Source organism: Anguilla rostrata, chromosome 10 (genome assembly GCF_018555375.3).
Source record: "Anguilla rostrata isolate EN2019 chromosome 10, ASM1855537v3, whole genome shotgun sequence".
Taxonomy (NCBI): domain Eukaryota; kingdom Metazoa; phylum Chordata; class Actinopteri; order Anguilliformes; family Anguillidae; genus Anguilla; species Anguilla rostrata.
The window spans coordinates 24,080,822-24,101,521 of record NC_057942.1 but is presented as its reverse complement, the minus strand read 5'-3'; the positions used below and the strand labels follow the sequence as shown (position 1 = coordinate 24,101,521).

At 41.9% G+C, this 20,700-nt stretch overlaps 1 protein-coding gene across 12 annotated transcripts in view; it reads right to left on the bottom strand.

Moving 5' to 3' along the window:
* The window catches only part of LOC135233742 (formin-binding protein 1-like), a 179,583-nt gene that overhangs the window by 59,161 nt on the left and 99,722 nt on the right, over window positions 1-20,700 (bottom strand). For 11 of the 12 annotated variants that reach the window (XM_064297582.1, XM_064297581.1, XM_064297570.1 and 8 more), the window contains 2 exons: window positions 10,541-10,645; window positions 10,125-10,253 (listed from right to left, as the gene is read on the bottom strand). The exons of the other annotated variant lie outside the window; for it this stretch is intronic. In XM_064297582.1, coding sequence (XP_064153652.1) covers window positions 10,125-10,253; window positions 10,541-10,645 — 234 coding nt within the window. The remainder of the gene's footprint in view (window positions 1-10,124; window positions 10,254-10,540; window positions 10,646-20,700) is intronic. 12 annotated transcript variants of the gene reach the window in all.

The window sequence follows — 20,700 nt, the reverse complement described above, 5'->3', positions numbered from 1 at the left end:
CTGGGGTTCATCCTACAGCAAGGTAATGAACCAGAACATACCTCCAGGCTATGTCAGAACTACCTTAGAACAAAAGAACAAGACGGTAGCGTTCAAATAATGGAATAGCCAGCACAGTCTCCCGACTTAAACCCCATCGAGCTGGCTTGGGTTGAACTGGACAGAAGGGTGAAAGCAAAGCAACCTACAAGTGCAACACATTTGTGGGAACTTCTGCAACAGTGTTGGGAAGATCTTTCCGAACAATATTTGATTTCCATTCCAACTGTGTAACTTTCAATAAAAACTGGAAAAATGGAGGTGTTCTAAAACTTTTGTGTATATATCTCATAAAAAACATGTTTTCAACTTTAAAAAATGGCAAGTTACTCACACCTAGAAGACATACACTGTCTATAACTCATTCATTCAAACTGGCAAAATCTAGGCCTGCCATTAAAAGTATTGATATCACAATGATGCCAAGTTACTGTACTATAAACAATATAAGCTATCTTGCCTCACCAAAATTAAATAAGCTGTATTCCAAAGCAATGCTACCCAATGTAGCTTTTCAGCCTATCAGTCTCTCCTGACAGAGTTTTCTTCCGCTGTCACTGCCGCTAAGGCAAATTTCTATCAAACTAAAATTCGTAACTCCATTTCTAACCCTCATCAAATGTTCTTATTTTCTCCTCTCTCCTCAGCGTGCCACCTCCCCTACCCCAGTCTTCCTTCACTGCAGATGACTTTGCAGCATTCTTTGACGAGAAGATCGCAGACATCTGCAGCTCCTTTGCCCCCTCTGCGCCCTCTGCGACCTCCGCCTCCTCTGCTCCCTCTGCGCCCTGTTTCTCCACATTTTCTCTCCTCACAGACTCTGAAGTTTCCCAGCTCCTGCTCTCCCACCGCCCTACCACCTGCGCCCTAGACCCTATCCCCTCATCTCTCCTCCAGGCAATCACACCCGACATCCTCCCATTTGTCACCTCCCTCGTGAACTCCTCCCTATCTTCTGGATGTTTCCCCTCATCCTTCAAGAGGGCCCACATCACCCCACTGTGAAGAAGCCGACACTAGATCCCTCAGTCATCCAGAACTACCGCCCGGTATCTCTCCTTCCTTTTCTATCCAAAACACTTGAACAAGCTGCATCTAACCAATTCTCTGCTTTCTTCTCTCAGAATAACCTGCTTGACCCCCACCAGTCCGGCTTCAGGCCTGGCCACTCGACAGAGGCTGCACTCCTCTTGGTCAGTGAGTCACTCCACGCCGCACGAGCAGCCTCCCTCTCCTCTGTCCTGATTCTTCCAGACCTCTCCGCTGCATTCGACACTGTGGAGCACTCCATCCTCCTGTCCTCCCTGGCAGCAACAGAGATCTGCGGCACAGTCCTTGACTGGATTGAGTCTTACCTCTCCGATCGTTCCTTCCAGGTTGCCTGGGCTGATAAAGTATCGCCGCTGAGTTCCCCAAGGCTCAGTCCTCGGTCCCCTTCTCTTCTCCTTATACACCAGATCCCTTGGCCCTGTAATCTCTGCTCATGGCTTGTCCTATCACTGTTATGCCGACGACACACAACTCTTTCTCTCCTTCTCCCCATCGGACACACAGGTCCCTTCCCGCATCTCCGCTTGCCTGAGGAACATCCAGAGCTGGATGGACAATCACCACCTGAAGCTCAACCCAGGAAAGACAGAGCTAATCTTTATTCCTGCTCTAACCTCTCCCCTCCTCGATTTTTCCATTTCCATTTTTCCATTTTCCATTTAGTAACATCATCACCCTGTGCCAAGAATCTCGGAGTGGTGATAGACAACAGGTTGTCTCTCTCCAAGAACATCGCAGCGTTAAGCCGGGCATGCAGATTTTTCCTGTATAACATCCGGAGAATCCGCCCCTTTCTCACCACCTACTCAACCCAGCTCCTGGTCCAAGCAATGGTACTATCCCGCCTGGACTACTGCAACTCTCTTCTGGCTGGATTACCAGCATCTGCCATCAGACCCCTGCAACTCATTCAGAATGCTGCAGCTCATCTGGTCGTCAACCTCCCCAGACACTCCCACGTCACTCCCCTGCTCACTACCCTCCACTGGCTGCCTGTTATGGCTCGCATCAAATTTAAAACATACCAGGCAGTCAAGGGATCAGCCCCAGCATACCTCCACAAGATCTTCAAACACTACATGCCAGCCAGACCCCTCCGTTCCGCTACCTCAGGATGCCTGGCACCTCCCCCTCTTCGCTCCTGCGCTCTCCTGTCTGTTCTGGCCCCACAATGGTGGAATGACCTCCCCGTGGAGGTCAGAACAGCTGAGACACTGACCCACTTCAAGCGACAACTGAAGACTCACCTCTTCAGGCTGCACCTCTCCCCATCCCTCCCTAACTCCCTGTAATCTCTAAATTGGCTGTAAGCTTAGGGTTGTAACTAGGTAGCTGTTTCGTAGGTGACTTAGGTAATGCACTCGTCTTAACTACTGCTTGTATTTTTGCATAGACTGCGTTGTTGCTGTTCTCGTTTGTGTTAGTGTTAATCAGTTTAACCTACAGGGTCCAAGTTGAACTATGTGGTTGTTCCCTGCACTTGGAACGGTACTTCTCTCTAGGTTTTTCGACACACTTGTTCCTGGTTGTGCTTATTCACTTTGTTGTATGTCGCTCTGGATAAGAGCGTCTGCCAAATGCCTGTCATGTAATGTAATGCAATGTTTCCTCAATTGTTTCAAGTCACTTGGCCCTGTGTGTATAAGCATACAGTACTTGGACAGGCCAAACATAAATGTGGATGGGTTTGTGAGAGTCAAGAATGATTGAATAGGCGTCAATATGTCCAATTTGTATTGGTATGTATGTATTTAGCTGCCCAGCCTTTCTGTTGCGTGAATGATTATCAGCAAGCTCGTAGAATTAAAGCTCCCAAGGTCGCAACTTGTGTACCCTTCTGTCCTGCTCCGAGATGCACTTTTAGGGCTCTATTTTAATGATATAAGCACACGGTTTAAAGTGCATGGCGCAAGTGCATTTAGGGCATGTCCAAATCCACTTTTGCTAGTTTAACGGTGGATAATCTGAGTGCAAAGTAAGGTGCCTGGTTCAAAGGGGTTGTACTTAGTCTCTTAATTAATCATTGGCATGAAATAAACCAATCAGAGTGTCATCTCCCATTCCCTTTAAAAGCCAGGTGTGCTTGCACCTTGGCGGATTGCTATAATAATGGCAGATTTGCCAAGTGGTAGGAAAGAACGTTTCTCTGCAGAAGAAACGGATCTGCTCGTGCGCGAAGTGGAAGCACGCGAGCAGACCATCTACGGCAACAGCAGGATTCCACCAAATATTATATTATGAATATTATGTTAATATATATAATATGACTAACCATTATGACTAATTATGACTAACCATTATGACATGTATTTTTTTAAAATATCACGCATTGTGCACCCACCTATGTAGATACATATTACTATCTTAATAATGCGCCCTTAAAATAACAGTAAAATACTGCGCCATTGACATAGGGCGCGGTCACACGTGTGAATGCAGGTGAATGACCATCGCCTGCCGAGGTGAAATTCGTATCTTGTCGTGCTGAATGTGGGCAGTGCAGGATGTGATGCACATGGAAATCAGTTTGTTGTTTTGTAGTCCGTTTGAGTGGTTGTGGTTGTTGGTCACATGAGCGGTTGTGATATCACATGAGCGGTTGTTGGTTTTGTGGTTTTGCGGGAAAATGTATACTGAAGATCATACAATACCGGCTGGTTCGACACAGCAACAATCAAAGTCTCCTCCATCCTGGGTCACTAAGAAAACTACAGCCAATTACAGCCAAGTGGGGTCAACCACACACACTACTTTGCTATTGGTTGAGGCTGCGAATTCGCCGGTCAAAGTTCACCAAAGTTGAACTCGTGAATCGAAGACGCAAATTTGCGTCGCCAACAGAAGCAAATGTTTTATTCACCCCTTCGCTTGCGTAGAATGTAAGTGCACGGTATATGGTTCATTTTGCGTATGTGTGACCGTGCCCTTAAGACCAGGTTTTTGTTGGTCAATCGCGCAATCACTTTCCGCTGCCTCAAGATAGCAATGCGCCTGACCACACCTCATTTTAAGACCAACATGTTGAGCTTGTTGAGAAGTAATAGACAATATTACTGAAAAAAAACGCAAGGTTAAAGAATCTTGCTTCCAGCAGGGCTTGAACCTGCAACTTCACGATCCATAGGCTGTGACATTAACCACTAAGCCACAAACGGACTAGCTGGGAAATTTATTGGGTGATAATAGAAGTGTAAGAAAATGTTAGTGTAAAATATGAAAAGATCTGCGTTAGGGTGAGGTGGTAGTCGATCCTTCAACCTCATACTCTCCAGTCCGTAACTTTGGCAATGCGCCACCATGATATAGCTGTTCAGTACGTGAATTGTCTTGGTCAAATGTGTCCGTGGTTTTAAAGAAGAAGACAGGCCAGTATGCACAGTCGAGCTCCCATTCAATCATATGGCCTGACAATATTGTAGCCGGTTAACTGAACATGTAGATGGTACATCATATTGCAGTGTATACGTTCGGTGAATGGCAGCCGATGTGGTGCAAAAGCAATAATTGAGAAGTAATAGACAATTATTAGTGAGGGAAAAAGCAGGTTAAAAAAACTTTCTCCAGGCAGGGCTTGAACCTGGGAACCTATGATCCATAGATTGAATAACTGACCACTGAACCACGAACAGACTAGCTGTTTAGACTGGAAATGTTTTAGGGTAAAAAGATATGTCTATTTTTTTTTTTTTTTGTGTATGTGAGATTTTGATTGGCTCGTGAAGGATTTGCTGGTGTTGGTAAAATGTCCAATTGAGAGACATTTTGTTTGTGGGCTAGGCAGCAAGAAGAAGAAGAAGAAGAAGGAGGAGGAGGAGGAGGAGGAGAAAAAACGCAAAATACCCTTAGTTTGGGACTTTATTGTGTGGAAATGTGAAGTTGTTTATGAATTCTGTTTGTTGAAATAGGGTGAGAATGCAGAGAATTTAATGTTTTTAAGGGCTGAGTGTCTGTGGCTGTTGTGGTTATTTCTGTGGGGAACTCTGAAAAGTGCCAAACTCTTGGTGCTGTATAGGCATGGGGCATGCTGCCCTGCAAAGGCGTAACTTGGTGGGATGGCATACCTGCCATCCCAATATATGTGTTTTTGTTTTTTTTTGCACCTACGAGCACAAGCACCCCAGAGGAGCAGTTTTTCCTTTGAACATATTCTGTTGAAGTCAAAATGTGTGTGTCATATTAGTGATTGAATTAAATCATCACCAAAAGTTAATAGACAGTGTCAAGTTGCTAATTTGAAAATGCTGTCATTATTGCGCAGTTTCTTAGCAATCACGTAAAAGATGAAATGGGGCAGAACCAAACCCAGCCACCACTACAATCAGATGGCAAGTACTAGAAAGTAGGGATAAGCGAGTACACCATTATCTGTATCTGTATCTGTTTAACCAACAAAATGATCTGTATCCGTATCCGTACTCGGAATGGGCGGGGCTTAAACCGGAAGTTGGTATTTTAACCTCTTAGTGCAAAGCCCCTAGTAGTCGTTCATTTAACAGATACCCCCTCCCTGCAGTCTCATCTGCAACTATACCCCCCACCCATAACATAATGGACAATATTGTCTATCTGGGCATTCATAAAAATATTATTTCACCACTCAAAAATCGTATTCCGTCGTAGCAACAACATAAACCGAACAATAGCCTTAGGATATGCCAATACAGCAGTGAAAACGCTGCTCACTGAATAACGAAATAAACGAGACAAAATTTTAAAAAATGATACCATGTCATTCTACAGTCAATATCTGGGAATAAATACACAACCTTACCATTGGTTTTACGTGTAGAGAAGTCCCTTTTGAGACTGAGTGGTCATATATTGTCTTGGACAATCCGTTTGTGAAATATACGCGCATTTGTGATGCTTGGGTACCTTCCAAAATAGCTGTGCGTAATACCACACGTGTCATTTACGGCGTTTTTCACCCATTTTAGTACAGACTGGCTTGATTGACAATTAATTCATTCAGTAGGTGAGAGTACAAGCTTTCTAACGATGTATAACATGTCTAATTTTACTTTTGGAATAGCGTTTTATAGGTCAGCGTAACCGAACATTTTCTTATCATCACATTCACTCTGTGGCAGCAGTAAAAGAGATGCCGGTACTCGGTACTCTTTTTTTTTTTTTGAACGAGCTGACGGTGTGAAGACAGTAGTAGACAGAGCGCGCCAGGTTACAGTTGGCTAACCACGATGTACTGTATGTCTTGTGATTTCAGGTGAGTGACGACATCTAAATGTGCACAAAAGTGATATTGCATTAGTACAGTGGATGTATAAGAATGCTAGGATGTCAATGATGCTAGTAGAGTGTGTGTATGAGATCGCTAAATGTACAAGTGCATGCATGTAGTCGCTAGATAACTGGCTAGTTAGCCACACTGTAGCAGCTAGTTAGCCCAACAGTAGCAAGCTAGAAATGTCAGTTTGTAATCAGTAATATGAGCTTACGTGTGAATGTCCAGTAAATGTGTGTTTAGCTATGGTGAGAATAATGTGTTGAGCCGAATCTGAGAATTGCAAACTTTATTTTATTCAGAATATATGACAATAGATAATAGATCCCTTTGGACAGAGTGGCTGTGACGATGGCAAGATTGTTGTGTGGCGCAGCAGCAGTGAACTTTGTATAGGCTCTGTGTAGAGGAGGAGCTCTGTGTGCGGCTGGCCTGTCACGGAACGATGTGGACACTGGACACAGCTACCCAATGAGGATTTTCCTTCATCACGAGTATGGATATTGACACATTTTACTCGGATGGTACTCGTGCTCGTAAAAAGTACATTATCCGTACCGGATACTCGTTTCATCCGAGTATTCGGCTCAACCCTACTAGAAAGGCAGAGGCGACCCCATTAGACTTTTAGACTTAATAATTAAAATGACTCCAACACTCTAAATGCCTTATCTATACCCTCCTCCTTCCATAACCCCAAAATATTTGTCCTTAAAATTACTGCTTTTAAAATGAAAAAAAAAATGAATCAGTAAAGAAATACAGGCATTTTGTGGCATTTTCTTCACAAAAATCCCTCACAAAAAGAAAATGGGCAGCAGGTTTTGGTACCCAGCCAGGTGTGAATGTGTCGCTCTCTCCTCTGGTACGCTATTGAGAAACTGAATGACCAGCACTTTGATACAATTTGCTCTAATTGTTTTGCACATGTAGCTATAATCACACTAAATTCATTCATTGCAATCATGTGATAAAGTTGATAAAGAATTTAGCGTGGAGATGAATAACGTTGGGCATTGTAGTTACATAAATGATAGTTTTAGAACCCTGTGGAGGTAATGGCTCAGACATATTTTCAGTTTTTCACTGAAATTGAGACAGACTAAACTGAGCAGACAACATGACAACTGCTAAAATGCAATTGACCTGTGTATTACTTTACAAAAAAAAACAGTAATATGTATTTCTTTTTTACTATTACTATTTTTGTCCATTTTGAGTTTTGTCATGTTTTGCACATTTTAGTACTTTTCTGAATGTGCAAGTAATATGCCTTGATACATTTTTCCCTTAGCCTATATAATAAAACCACTAACCACTCGTTGATTTCTCCACAGTAGCACAATAGCTGACAGTAGCCTAAAATTTAAATTTAGCTTATTCCACTGATCTTGGATGCTGAAAGAATAAGAAGAATCAGAAAATAATATCCCTCCTCCCCTCCTACATCATTCAGTTGCTAAACAGCAGGCCAGAGGAGTGACAGATACATTTTCACTTTGGTATCAATATTGTCTGGCAGTGGGGGCGTGTATTTATTTACATTTGTGTCAAACTTCTTTTTTCTCTCAAATTTTGACAGTAGTTCATTATCAGTTTCCACTTCAGTGTCGCAGGATTAACATTCTTGACCAGGCACCTCTCTTGGTAAAAAAGTTTAGCGCTGCTTTAATTTAAAGCCAAATATCTCCTACAGTAGAACTAGCGTTAGCACACCACTGCTGCAATCACTGACTAAATCTGCCAACCGATTTCTCTCTTGAAGTACCCAGAGTAGTGTATGGTATGCTTGATATATATACAGACAGGTGACAAATGAAAGGATCTGAATAAATGAGTGGAGAAACATGACGAAGGCAGATACTTCCATATAGGTATACTGCAGGATACAATCAAGCAATTAAAATCTGATGCTCATTTTTATATATGCTCTGTGGCATGCATAAAAATGTCAAGCAGGCCCAGTTGACCTCAATTCTGGATCAAAATGGCAAAAGGAAAAGATTTAAGTGACTTAGAAATTGGTTTCACTGTTGGGGCACAGCCAGCAGGAGTTTTAGTCACAAAGACTGCTCAACTGGCTAGTGTTTTAATACAAACAGTGACAACATTAAGATCAATGGGAAAAACGTCAGTAAATAGGGTTGGAAATAGTGGTCAAAAGGGCAATTCAATGACCGGTGAGGCTTGTGCCTTAGTGTGATATATAAGAACAGAAGTAAACATAAGAACAGCTCTTCCTCAGGTGACTGAGAATGTCAATGCAGGACGTGATTAGACTGTGTCAGCGAGAACAGTCCGTCGACAACTACATAGAGAGGGATATTATAGTAGGGTTGCAGTGCATAAACCCCTCATTACAAACGCAAATGCACATTTGAGAGCTCAGTGGTGTAGAAACCATAGGCACAGGTCTACAGAGATGTAGAAAAAGTGATATGATCAGATGAATCATCCTTCACCATATTCTTGACATGTGGCAAGTGCATGTGTGGCATACACTAAGAGAATGGTACAGGCCTGAATGCTTGACCCGTACAGTGAGGGTCAGGTGGCTCTGTTGTGCTTTGGAGGGCATTTTCCTATCATGGTTTGGGTCTAGTTGTCCGCTTAGACGAAAGGGTCCCTGCAACTCAATACAAAGTTATTCTGAGTGATCACCTTTTATTCTATGATGAAAAATTTCTATCCTGATGGGAGTGGTCTCTTACAGGATGACAATGCCCTCATCCACAGGGCACGAGGGGGCAATGAATGGTTTGATGAGTATGAAAATTATGTGAATCGTGGTACAGCCTTCGCAGTTCTCAACCCAATTGAACACCTATGGCAGATTTTGGACCAACGTTTGAGACAGTGCTCTCCACCACCATCATCAAAACACCTTTTGGAAGAATGATGTTCCGTCCTCCAATAGAGTTCCAGAGAATGGCAGAATCTATGGTCCAAGGTGCACTGAAGCTGTTCTGGTGGCTCGTAGTGGCCCAACACCTTACTACGACACATTATGTTGGTTTTCCCTTTAATTTGCCACTCGTCTGTATATATTTGAACAGTACACATAAATAAAAAATTAATCCATGTTCCTTTGAATAAAATTCAAAAATAAAAACATATGCTAGACCAGGAGAGATAATATCTATATGCCAAAGCAAGCTAGCTGGAAGAGAAACTAAGCTTATTAGCTCCTTAAGCACAGAGCATTGAGCTTATGTTGTGGCCATTAACCTACCAGTTCAGCACATCCCATCCATTATCTATACCCGCTTATCTTGAGCAGGGTCGCATGGGGTGCTGGAGCCTACCCCAGCATACGTTGGGTGAGAGGCAGGAATACACCCTGGACAGGCCGCCAATCTATCGCAGGGCACACACACAATTCACTCACACACTCATACCTATGGGCAATTTTGAGTGTCCAATTAGACTACCTGCATGTCTTTGGACTGTGGGAGGAAACCAGAGTACCCAGAGGAAACCCACGCGAACACACCGAGATTCAAACCCACAACCTTCTTGCTGTGAGGCCCACTGCAGCTCAGCACAGTATATAGCATAATCAGCAGGAATGTCAGGCTACTGTCTCTGAAGTTCAGGAGAGTGAGAAGAATAGTCAGGGTACCGTCCTGTGAAACACCAGAACAAAACTTTGCAGCCGCTGCTGGAAAAAAAAAAGCTTTATAAGGTGGTTTCCAAAGGATGTGAAGTTGAAGTGTGTGGTGGCACCTGAAAGGTGATTGATAACAGTTGAACTATTACCCGAGAGATGTGTGGTAGCAGGGTGTGGTGTTACCTGGAAGATGAGCGGGAGAAGGGTGTGGTAGTGCTGGTTCTGTTCCTGGTTGAAGTTCTCCAGACAAGAGGAATACTCGCTCTTGCTGTCTTCTGCAATCTGGGCTCTCATCTGGGCCTGCAGCCTTGCCTGTGCAGAGTAGCCACAGATGCAATGCAGACCATGCCCTGCCCCACTGCTGACATTACTCACACACCATACACACATGCACACACACACACACACTCACAGAACACACGCAATCCCACTGTAACAACAAAAAGCTGTGTCTTGGCTAACAAGTATTGTGGCAGCTAGTTAGTAGGACTGGCAAGTTAGTAAACGTATCGCAAACGTACAATATGCATAATTATAGTTTCCATATCTGGCAAATCAATGTTCCTTATCTGTGATATCTCAATCTTTTATTATCTCACCTTCTCAACGTCAGCCTTGGTCACATTGATGTCAGCATCCATCTTTTCAAAATGTTGCCGCGCCCTGTCTGCCTCTCTGCAGTCCCTCTCAAACCTGCGTTTACTCTGAAACACAGACACAGTCCTTCCCAAACCTGTGTTTACTCTGTGACACAGAGACAGTCCATCTCAAACATGCACTTACTCAGAGACACCTCTTGACTCTTGAGCCCTGAGCTCAGTTGAAATATTTGATAAATCAGTCTGGAGTCTGATGGGTCAGACTGCACTCCTGTAATTCGTGATTTTCAAGAGCAATGGTAACCAACCTTGACCCTGGATATCTACCATCCTATTGATTTTCATTCCAGCCCTAACAAACCACACCTCATTGAAAAGCTAGAGATCTCACTGAGCTGCTAATCAGTCATCAGGTGTGCCAAATTAGGGTCGAAATGAAAACCTACAGCCTAGTCTTAAAAATCCCCAGAGTTTCTGCCTCTACTACCTGACCTGGCAGGCTATTCCACACATTGACTACTCTCTGCATGAAAAAATTCTTCCTAATGTCTGTATGGAATCTACCTTTTCTTAATTCGCTTTTATGTGCCCTTTATGTCCAACCTGAAGAATCTCTTGTAGTTCACTCCGTTGATCCCCTTTATTAATCAAATCACCACTGATTCTCCTTTTACTAAGCTTGAAGAGGTTAAGCATCTTAAGTCTTTCCTCATAGTTTTTATCTTTCGTACCAGGAATCAATTTTGTCGCTGTTCTTTGAACTTTTTCCAGAGCCTATATATCTTTCTTGTAGTACGGTCCCTAGAACTGCACACAATACTCCAAGTGTGGTCAAATGTATTGTATAAGTATAACTTCCTTGGATTTATACTCAATATTTTTGGCTATATATCCTAGCATCCTGTTGGCATTTTTTTTACTGCTACAGCATTACTCCAAAGTCTTTTTCAAACTGAGCACATTCCAATTTTGTTCCTCCCATAAAGTAATCCTGTCTAATGTTTTTATTTCCCACTTTACATTTGGCTATATTAAATTTCATTTGCCAGGTTTCCGCCCACCTCTGGATTTTATTTAAATCTTCTTAGATTACTTTAGTAGCTTCCAACCTATTAGCTGGGCCTCCCTGTTTGTATCATCTGCAAATTTGACTAATGTACTTTCTATGTCCCTGTCGAGGTCATTGAAATAAATGAGAGAGCAGTGGTCCCAGCACTGATCCTTGTGGGACTCCACTTCTAACACCTCCCTGCTCAGATAATATCCCTCCTACTACTACTCTTTGTGTTCTACCCTGTAGCCAGTTCTAAATCCACTCTGAAATACATCCTCTAATTCCTACCATCTTCATTTTACTAACAGGTCTCTCATATATGCCTTTTGGAAATCTAAGTAGATAATATCATACACCTTGCTATAATCAAAACACTTGGTAGCTCCTTCAAAGAGTACCAGAAGGTTTGTCAGACATGACCTTCCCTTACAAAAACCATGCTGGCTATCCCTTAGGATGTTGCTATTTTCAAGAAATACTTCCAACTTGTCTCTAATAATAGATTCCAGTATTTTACATATTATGCAAGTTAAACTTACACGCCTGTAGTTTCCTGGATCAGTACGGTCCCCTTTCTTATATATTGGTATTATATTACCATGCTTCCAGTCCTCAGGTATTTCTCCAGTTTCTAAGGACTGTCTAAAGATACCTGCCAATGGTTTAAAAATGTATTCTTGGGTATATGCCAACAGGACCTGCTGCCTTGTTTGCCTTTAGTTTAAGTAATTCATGCAGGACTTCTTTATTCTCTATTTAAATATCTGATGAGACTTTCTGAGTACTGAATATGCCTTCCAGTAACCTCTTCTCTAGTAAAACTCAGCAAAATAACTATTTAAGGCATCATCAGTATCTTTATTCTTAAAAAGCAATAAATTCTTCATTTTTGATGCACCTGATATCCTCTTTGACTTTCCTTTTCCTACTACAGTATTGAAGGAAACGTTTGGGATTTACTTCTTAAGCCCTATTTGCACAGGACTAGTGTTACCCGGAGACCCCATGTGATTTAGAAATTACCCCCCCACGTCTGTGTTTCATGCGGCGCATTCGCACGGGATAAGCGAATTCTGTATTTTGCTCGAATTTACTGACATTATCTCCCCGGATATGATTGGAAATGTCAAGGCTCTGCTCTGCGTAACGGTAAAATACGACCCCAAATCACCGAGACGCCGATTCGCACGGGACTAATCGCACGGGACATGGCCTGTGTTTGGTGAATATGGTAGGTAATTTGCGGTGGAATTTTTACTTTACAAATTATGGACATGGCAGATTCGAACGGGATTAAGATCACAGACGACCTCCGCAATTATTACAAGTTACTAGAGTTCCCCAGGTAATACTAGTCCCGTGTGAATATACACCAGATCCAGAATTTATTTCCCTCTTTGGGCTGATACTGTGCATACTGTGCCAAAAAAACTTCATTTATAACAAAAAACTAAAAATTCTTCATGACATTTTCCTTGCCCTGTCATCATTTCCAAATTAATAGCAGGGTAATTGAAGTCACCCATAATAACAGTCTCACAATCCTGACAAGCTTGTTTTATTTTTCCAAAGAGCGTTGAGTTCACACTACTGTTTGAAGCTGGCCTACCATAAGGGCCTTTTCATGTTCCCCTATGAGCTTTATCCAAATATCCTCACTAGGCACAAGCTGGTCAATTTCTGGAATTTTTTGCACATTAAAATTTTCTTTTAGATAGAGAGCTACACCCCCACCTCTCTTACTGGATATATCCTTCCTAATGAGTTTGTACCCTTCTATATTATATTCATCCCCATACTCATCTCTAAGCCATGTCTCTGTAATCCCAACTATGTCATAAACACCCTATTTATAGCAGCCTCAAGTTCCAAAAAAAAAAAAAAAAAAATACTTCTAGCATTTCAGCAGACATTTCAGATTGTTACTTCTACACATCCTCTCCCGTTCCCTCACCCCCCGCCGTCCCAAGCCACACTTACTACAACTTTGCTTTAACAAGACTTCATTAGTGTTCACACTATTAAAGGAAGCCCTGATAGCTTCCATCCTGGCAGTCTGCTCTTCCCTACCCTTTCCATCTCTGACCTCCCTGCACCCAGTCCCTAGTTTAAATAATCCTGTGTTACCCTAAGCATATGCTGGCCCAGTGCTGCAGTACCCCTCCGGTTCAGATGCAGCCCGTCGTGCTTGTAGGTCACCCCTGTCCCAGAAGAAATCCCAGTGCCCCATAAACCTGTACCCCTCTTTCCTACACCAGGTTTGTAGCCACGTATTAAACCTCCAAATAAAATGTTGCTTTCCTCTATTTGCACATGCTACCGGTAGTATTCCAGAAAAAACTACCGTGGAGGTTCTGCTCCTAATCCTTTCCGCTAACTCCACAAATTTGTCCTGCAGAACCTCAAACCTACCTTTACCTATGTCATTGATTCCTACGTGAACTATGACCACTGGATCTAGGGGTGGGCGATATGACGATATTAGATTGTGAACAATTAAAATGTCTCCACGATCTACCTTTCCAGAGAGATCGGGAGTATTGGGCTACAGTGAAACTGCACATTTTATCAGTTGCACTGACAACGCTCATACACGGTATCCAACGTTGTTTTCTCAGCCAAACCTAAAATCACACTATTCACTAGTCCCTGTTGCGCCTCCCCTAACGGACACACCAATAAACCAATAATAGCAAACAGTACATAGCGCCTTGGATTTATTTTCCTCCCCCTTTTTTATTTGACAACATAGCGGTATGGTGGACACCACAGAGGAGTTTGTCCCTAAAAAAAATTTGACGTTGGTGATATGGAACTGGTTTGGGTTTTCCGAAACCGACATGGCGCAAAACAAAGTTATTTGCAAAGTTTGCAAAGAAAATGTTTGTACGTCGGGTGGCAACACGACAAACCTTTTTAATCACCTCAAAAGAAAGCACCCCAAAGAGCACACAGAAAGCCTAACAATCGGGGGATCTCATGCCACCCAGCTAGAGGCTAGCGGTAGCGGTACAAAGCCAAAACAAACAACCCTGACGAAGGCGTTTGCGAAAGGTACTCCGTATGAGAAGTCCAGTAAGCGTTGGAAAGAGGTAACTGATGCAGTGATATTTTACCTGGCCAAAGACATGATTCCATTAAAAACCGTGGAAAATGAGGGGTTCAAAAGACTGCTCAAAACAGTTGATCCACGTTACGAGTTACCCAGCCGCAAATATTTTTCCAACACCGCCATTCCACTGCTGTACTCCGAATGCCGCGACAAGATTGAACACAAAATTAAAAACGTCCAATTTTTTGCTATAACAAGTGATTTATGGTCGAGCCGCACTTCAGAACCTTATTTGAGTTTGACCATTCATTTCATTCACGACTGGAAGCTGTGCAGGGCTTGTCTTCAAACAACATACTTCCCACAAGACCACACAGGGGAGCTCATAGCACAAGGCCTGAGGGAAGCACTGGCATGTTGGGGACTAAAAGAGGAGAACATGGCCTGAATGACCACAGACAGTGGGGCGAATATGGTGAGGGCCTAGGATTTTAACAGCTGGACTCGTCTGCAGTGCTTTGGGCACAGACAGAATAAAATAAAATATTGTTACTGGCATTCAGATAAGGCCAGTTGGTTCACAATAACAATGCTGTTATATTAATAAAATAACTATAAATTACAGTAAGAACACAGAACAGAGTAAGATGATGCAGTTAGTCTACAATATACATTATTACAATATAATTTAAATGTTATTATATTAAAAGACTGTGTGTGTGTGTGTATATATATATATATATATATATATATATATAGTATTGTAGACTAATCAGACTTACTGATACTATTGTATTAAAACAGACAGTTTTAATACAATAGTACCATTTATATAAACCGTTATGAATTAAAATGTACAGTATGATTTAGGTTAAATTTAATTTCTAAATCTTATTCTTCTTTTTATTAGAAAAAAGTGCCAGAGACCCTCGTGTTGATCGTGCAACATCTCTCTGCAATAAAGTGGTCAGTACATTCTCCTTCAGCTGGAAGAAAAAGAGGGACTTGAGTAAAGCGCAGACAGAGCTGAAGCTACCTCTACAGAAGCTCATCACTGAGTCACCAACACGATGGGGTTCCAGACTCAACATGATTGAGAGAGTATTGGACCAGGAAAAGGCAATTTCTCAAGTCTTGAAGGCAGACAAGAAGACGAGGCATTTGGTGCCTTCATGGCAAGAAATTGATGTGCTGGATTCTGTTAAGAAGGCCCCGAGTCCACTAAAAGACTTCACAGATGCACTCTCAGGTGAGGACTACATAAGTGTGTCTTACATCAAGCCCGTACTTCACCTGTTGAAAGTCAACATCTTGCACCTGGACGACGATGACACTGAACTGACAAAAACAATGAAGACAACCATTTAGATTACCTCACTGCCAAATATCAGGATCCCACCACTTATGACCTGCTGGATATGGCTTCACTTGTTGACAGAGGGATTACAAGTCAGAGTGGTGTCTGAGCTGGAGTCCCTCCTGACAGTACAAGCACAGCATCCAACAGCATCGGCTCAGCCTAGACCGTTTACCTCCACATCACAGAGCATTGAGGCAGAACAAGGACGGAGTGTGGCACAGTGGGTAAGGAACTGCGCTTGTAACCGAAAGGTTGCAGGTTCGAATCCCGGGTAAGGACACTGCCGTTGTACCCTTGAGCAAGGTGCTTAACCTGCATTGCTTCAGTATATATCCAGCTGTATAAATGGATACAATGTAAAGTGCTATGTAAAAAAAGTTGTGTAAGTCGCTCTGGATAAGAGCGTCTGCTAAATGCCTGTAATGTAATGTAATGTAATGTAACAAGCACCACCAAAGAAAGCCAAGAAAACACCAGCTTTTTGAAAACCTCAGGTGCTGCTGCAGCCGCCACATCTGCTTCCGCATCTTTAAAAGAGCCAATAGAGGGGAATTGAAGGCCTACCTGTCCACACCAAATGCAGACAGCAAGATGGATCCACAGGAATGGTGGAAAGTCTACAAGGGAAGCTTTCCAAGGGTTGGCCAACTAGCTAGAAAGTACTTCTGCATTCCAGCAACAAGTGCTCCCTCAGAAAGAGTCTTCAACACTGGTGGCAATATTGTCACATGCCAAAGGGCAACTCTAAAGCCAGATAAAGTAGATAAACTGGTTTTCCTGGCAAAAAATCTGTGATCTGTCATACTTCACACTCATGTCATGTTTTCTTTTAGAAGGAGATATAAGATACAAGATGTGAAAAGATATGTTCTAAACTCTAAAGCTGCTGGGTTTTCAATAGTCAGGATTCAGAAATATTGTTGTACTTTTGCTTGATTGTTTTGGTTTTGAATCATATTGCACTTTAAAAAATGTACTTAAGAGATTTGTCATTTAGAGTTAGTGACATTTTTTTTACCTTACAGCTTATACTAGCTTGAAACTGGCTTTGAAGTCTTGTTATTCTGTTTATTTTCATGTTTATTAGAATGTCAATTACTGTAAGGAGGGTGGCTGCCACTTCCTCTACTGGTCGCCAGAGGGCAACATAATCATTGGCTGCCACTTCCTCCACGGGTCGCCAGAGGTCGACATTGTCATTGTATTTTGTGTTCCGTTGACTTATTGCTTTCACCTGTGTTGATTTGTGATTCTTTGCACCTGTGTTCATCCCTATATTAGTTCTCCCTTCTGTTGTGTTCACTGCTTAGGCCGCATTTCCACTCAAAGTACCCGGAACTTTTAGTCCCAGGAACTACTTTTCAAGGAACTAAAGGTTCCTTCAGCTCATTGTTGTCTGCGTTTCCACCACGGTCTAAAGACCCGCGAAGATTAGGCTAATTAGTCCGCTGACGTATGAAAAAGCGACGTCATCGTTGGTCCATCTGTCCTATGATTTCTTCTGTAACTCCATACTACCACCGAAGTAGCCTACATTATTTTCCAATAACGGGACAGCCTGGAGGGGTTTATTCCACTTATACAACGGGTTACCAATAATGACTATATATAGTTACTTTAGTATTTATTGATTTTTATCGACTGATCACCTGAAATTGAAATATCTTCCGCGGCCGTTTGGGAATATTATTTGTCTAGTCTAGTCTAGCCTTGTCTAGAATTCTTGATCTTTTTGTGGAACTGAAGAATCGCAGAGTAAAATTATGGCAGTTTGAAAAAGCAAAAGGGACAATTGCTAGAATTAACCTGTTATTTTACTCTGACAAAAAGTGCGGAAGGTGGTTTTTTTTGCCTGTTTGCCTTTACTGTATCCCCGATGTAAATTACACAGAACTACCGCATCCCTCACATAACTGTCAAGCGTTTTGAGTCAATTATAACGGGCTAACAAAGAAAATTAAGATTAAAAAAAAATACTAAACCGGTTTAATGTTTTGGTACGTAATATGCTGTCCCAGCACGAATGCTTAATATTTTATAAAACAGACTTAACACTAAAGCAAGAAAAGAAGAGCATGCATGTTATAATCCTCAATCTTAGTTTCTCATCTGTAGACGTTGGCACTTGGCAGGCTATAACCAAAAGTAGGCTACTGCGCAGCATAACATAAAAATTTGAATTCAAGTTATTATTTTGAAAATAATCGGATTTGCGGCTGCAGATTTTTACAAAATGGCGGTTGAAATAAAATGCTGCGAGTAGGCTACTCGACCAATCAGAAATGTTTGCGCTTACGCCCCACCCCAAAAGTTCCGGTACTTTTGGAAAGTAGGCTACAGCCGCGTTTCCACCGCAGGAACTTTCCCCAGGAACTAGGAACCTTTTGAAGAACTCAGTGCGTTTCCACCGCAGGAACCAGGGTCTAAATTCTGGGGACTTTATTTTACCCCCAAAAAAGTCCCTGCTCGGGGGGTAGTACTTTCCAAAAGTACCGGAACGTTTGGGGTGGGGCGCAAGCGCTGAATATTTCTGATTGGTCGACTACTCGCAGTAGCCTATTTTATTTCAACCGCCATTTTTAAAAATCTACGGCCGCAAACCGATTTATTTTCATAATAATAACTTGAATTCAAACTTGTATGTTATGCAGCGCAGTAGCCTACTTTTGGTTATAGCCTGCCAACTTCTTGGAACAGATGAGAAATTAAGATTGAGGATTATAACGTGTGCTCTACTGTTCTTTTCTTGCTTTAGTATTCGTTTTATAAAATGTTAAGCATTCGTGCTGGGACAGCATATTACGTACCAAAACATTCGGTTTAATTCGGTTGCTGAATATTTTCTTTGTTACGTTATAATTGACTCGTTATAATTGACAAAACGTTTGACACAGTTATGTGAGGTATGCGGTAGTTCTGCATAATTTACATTGGGGATACAGTAAAGGCAAACTAGAAATCACCTTCCGCACATTTTGTCAGGGTAAAATAACAGGTTAATTCTAGTAATCGTCCCTTTTGCTTTTTCAGACTGCCATAATTTCACTCTGCGATTCTTCAGTTCCACAAAAAGATCAAGAATTCTAGACAAGGCTAGACTAGACTAGACAAATAATATTTCGATTTTGCTCCTGGGGGGTTCAAAAACCACAGAAAAAACCTGTGTTCATCAAGAAGGAGGCCGAATTATCTAACCAGCTAGTTTGCTAGCCAAGTGCTTAACGGAGGAAAAAAGTGGAAAAGCCCCCCCTGTCCCCTAATGGCAACAAAAACTTTCACCTTAGAAGCAAAACTGTCTTACCTTACGTGATATGGGGGTTTTGTTTAAACAAAAATCCCAAAATAATATCAAAAACACACTTGAAAGCACAATACAACCCTGATGACTTTTACCTGACTGTTGATATATTCTCAAATTGACCATCATAACGTTATACTGGAAAATATGTACAACTAAAACGTTAACCCATAGAGCAAAGATTAACGTTACTGTCCGAACACACTGTGATTTTACTTTCACTCTCACTCTCTCACACACATAACTCAGCTATCATACATTCACTCGCCGATTGAAAATTGAACAGCTAACGATGCTAATGATAAAATTCACTTTAAATTTGTTGACAAACTGGTAACGTTAGGATTATATAATTTAACGTTAGGGTTAACCGATTTAATGTTAACAATAGGCTAGGGTGACTTCATTCTTTATAGCTCCATGGGGCAAACATTACCAAGTTCCGCACGTGAGGCTGAGGCTTGTTTAACGTACAAAGGAAACCTGTTAAAAGTTAGCTTGTTAACAGTTAGCTAACGTTAGCTAGCCAGTAAATTTCATCCAATATTTTCATGGCACATGATAAGGGGCACATGTTATGACATTCTAATGTGCACTCAGAGCACGGGCTGAGACAGTCACGGAGCTCACCGCTCGCCGAAGCGTGCACTGCTGCGTCCCGCAAAACCACGCCCATCCGGGAGTCCCATAACGTGAGACGGTATTATCGACCATCTGAAATGCTACCGTATTTATTTCCTATTTATTCAAGCGGACTGGACGCCGTTACCTATTCAACTGCAAGTCCTGTACAAATTACACATAACTGTCTAAATGGAAAATAACCCAAATTAATAGGCCTACATATACATTTTAGTTATATTGATACAACCTATTTTATAATATCAATTTATAGACTAATTAATTACTTAATCGCGAAGTACATTGGTGCAAATGCAGCTTCACAGTTTCCAACTGTTCCCCTATGGCTATTTTACTTCCTGCAACTTGGTTTACAACTGTGAATATGTGACGGATCGCTATAAATGCTAGTTGGGACCAGCCTTTTTCATATTAACCTGAAATACACAGGACTGGACACTTCTACAATATGATCTCAATTAAAGACAAGTTCCATTAATCTCTATGGGGTGGTCGATACTAGGGATGGGCATTTTAAGTAATTTCCATATTCGAGTACTCGCATTAAATTATTGAGTACTCCCAAAAAAATAAAAAATCTAACGTAAGAATAGGGTCCGAAATGAACACACAAGCGAAAATGCGGGTAGATTTTTTTAAACCGATATGATTCATTGCGCCGCGTCAGCTCTGATTTGATGTCTGCACAGCAGGCTAGCCTAGGCTACGCGCCACCCGCCTTTCTCAAATCTGCTCATGCTAAAGGCTCCAACTT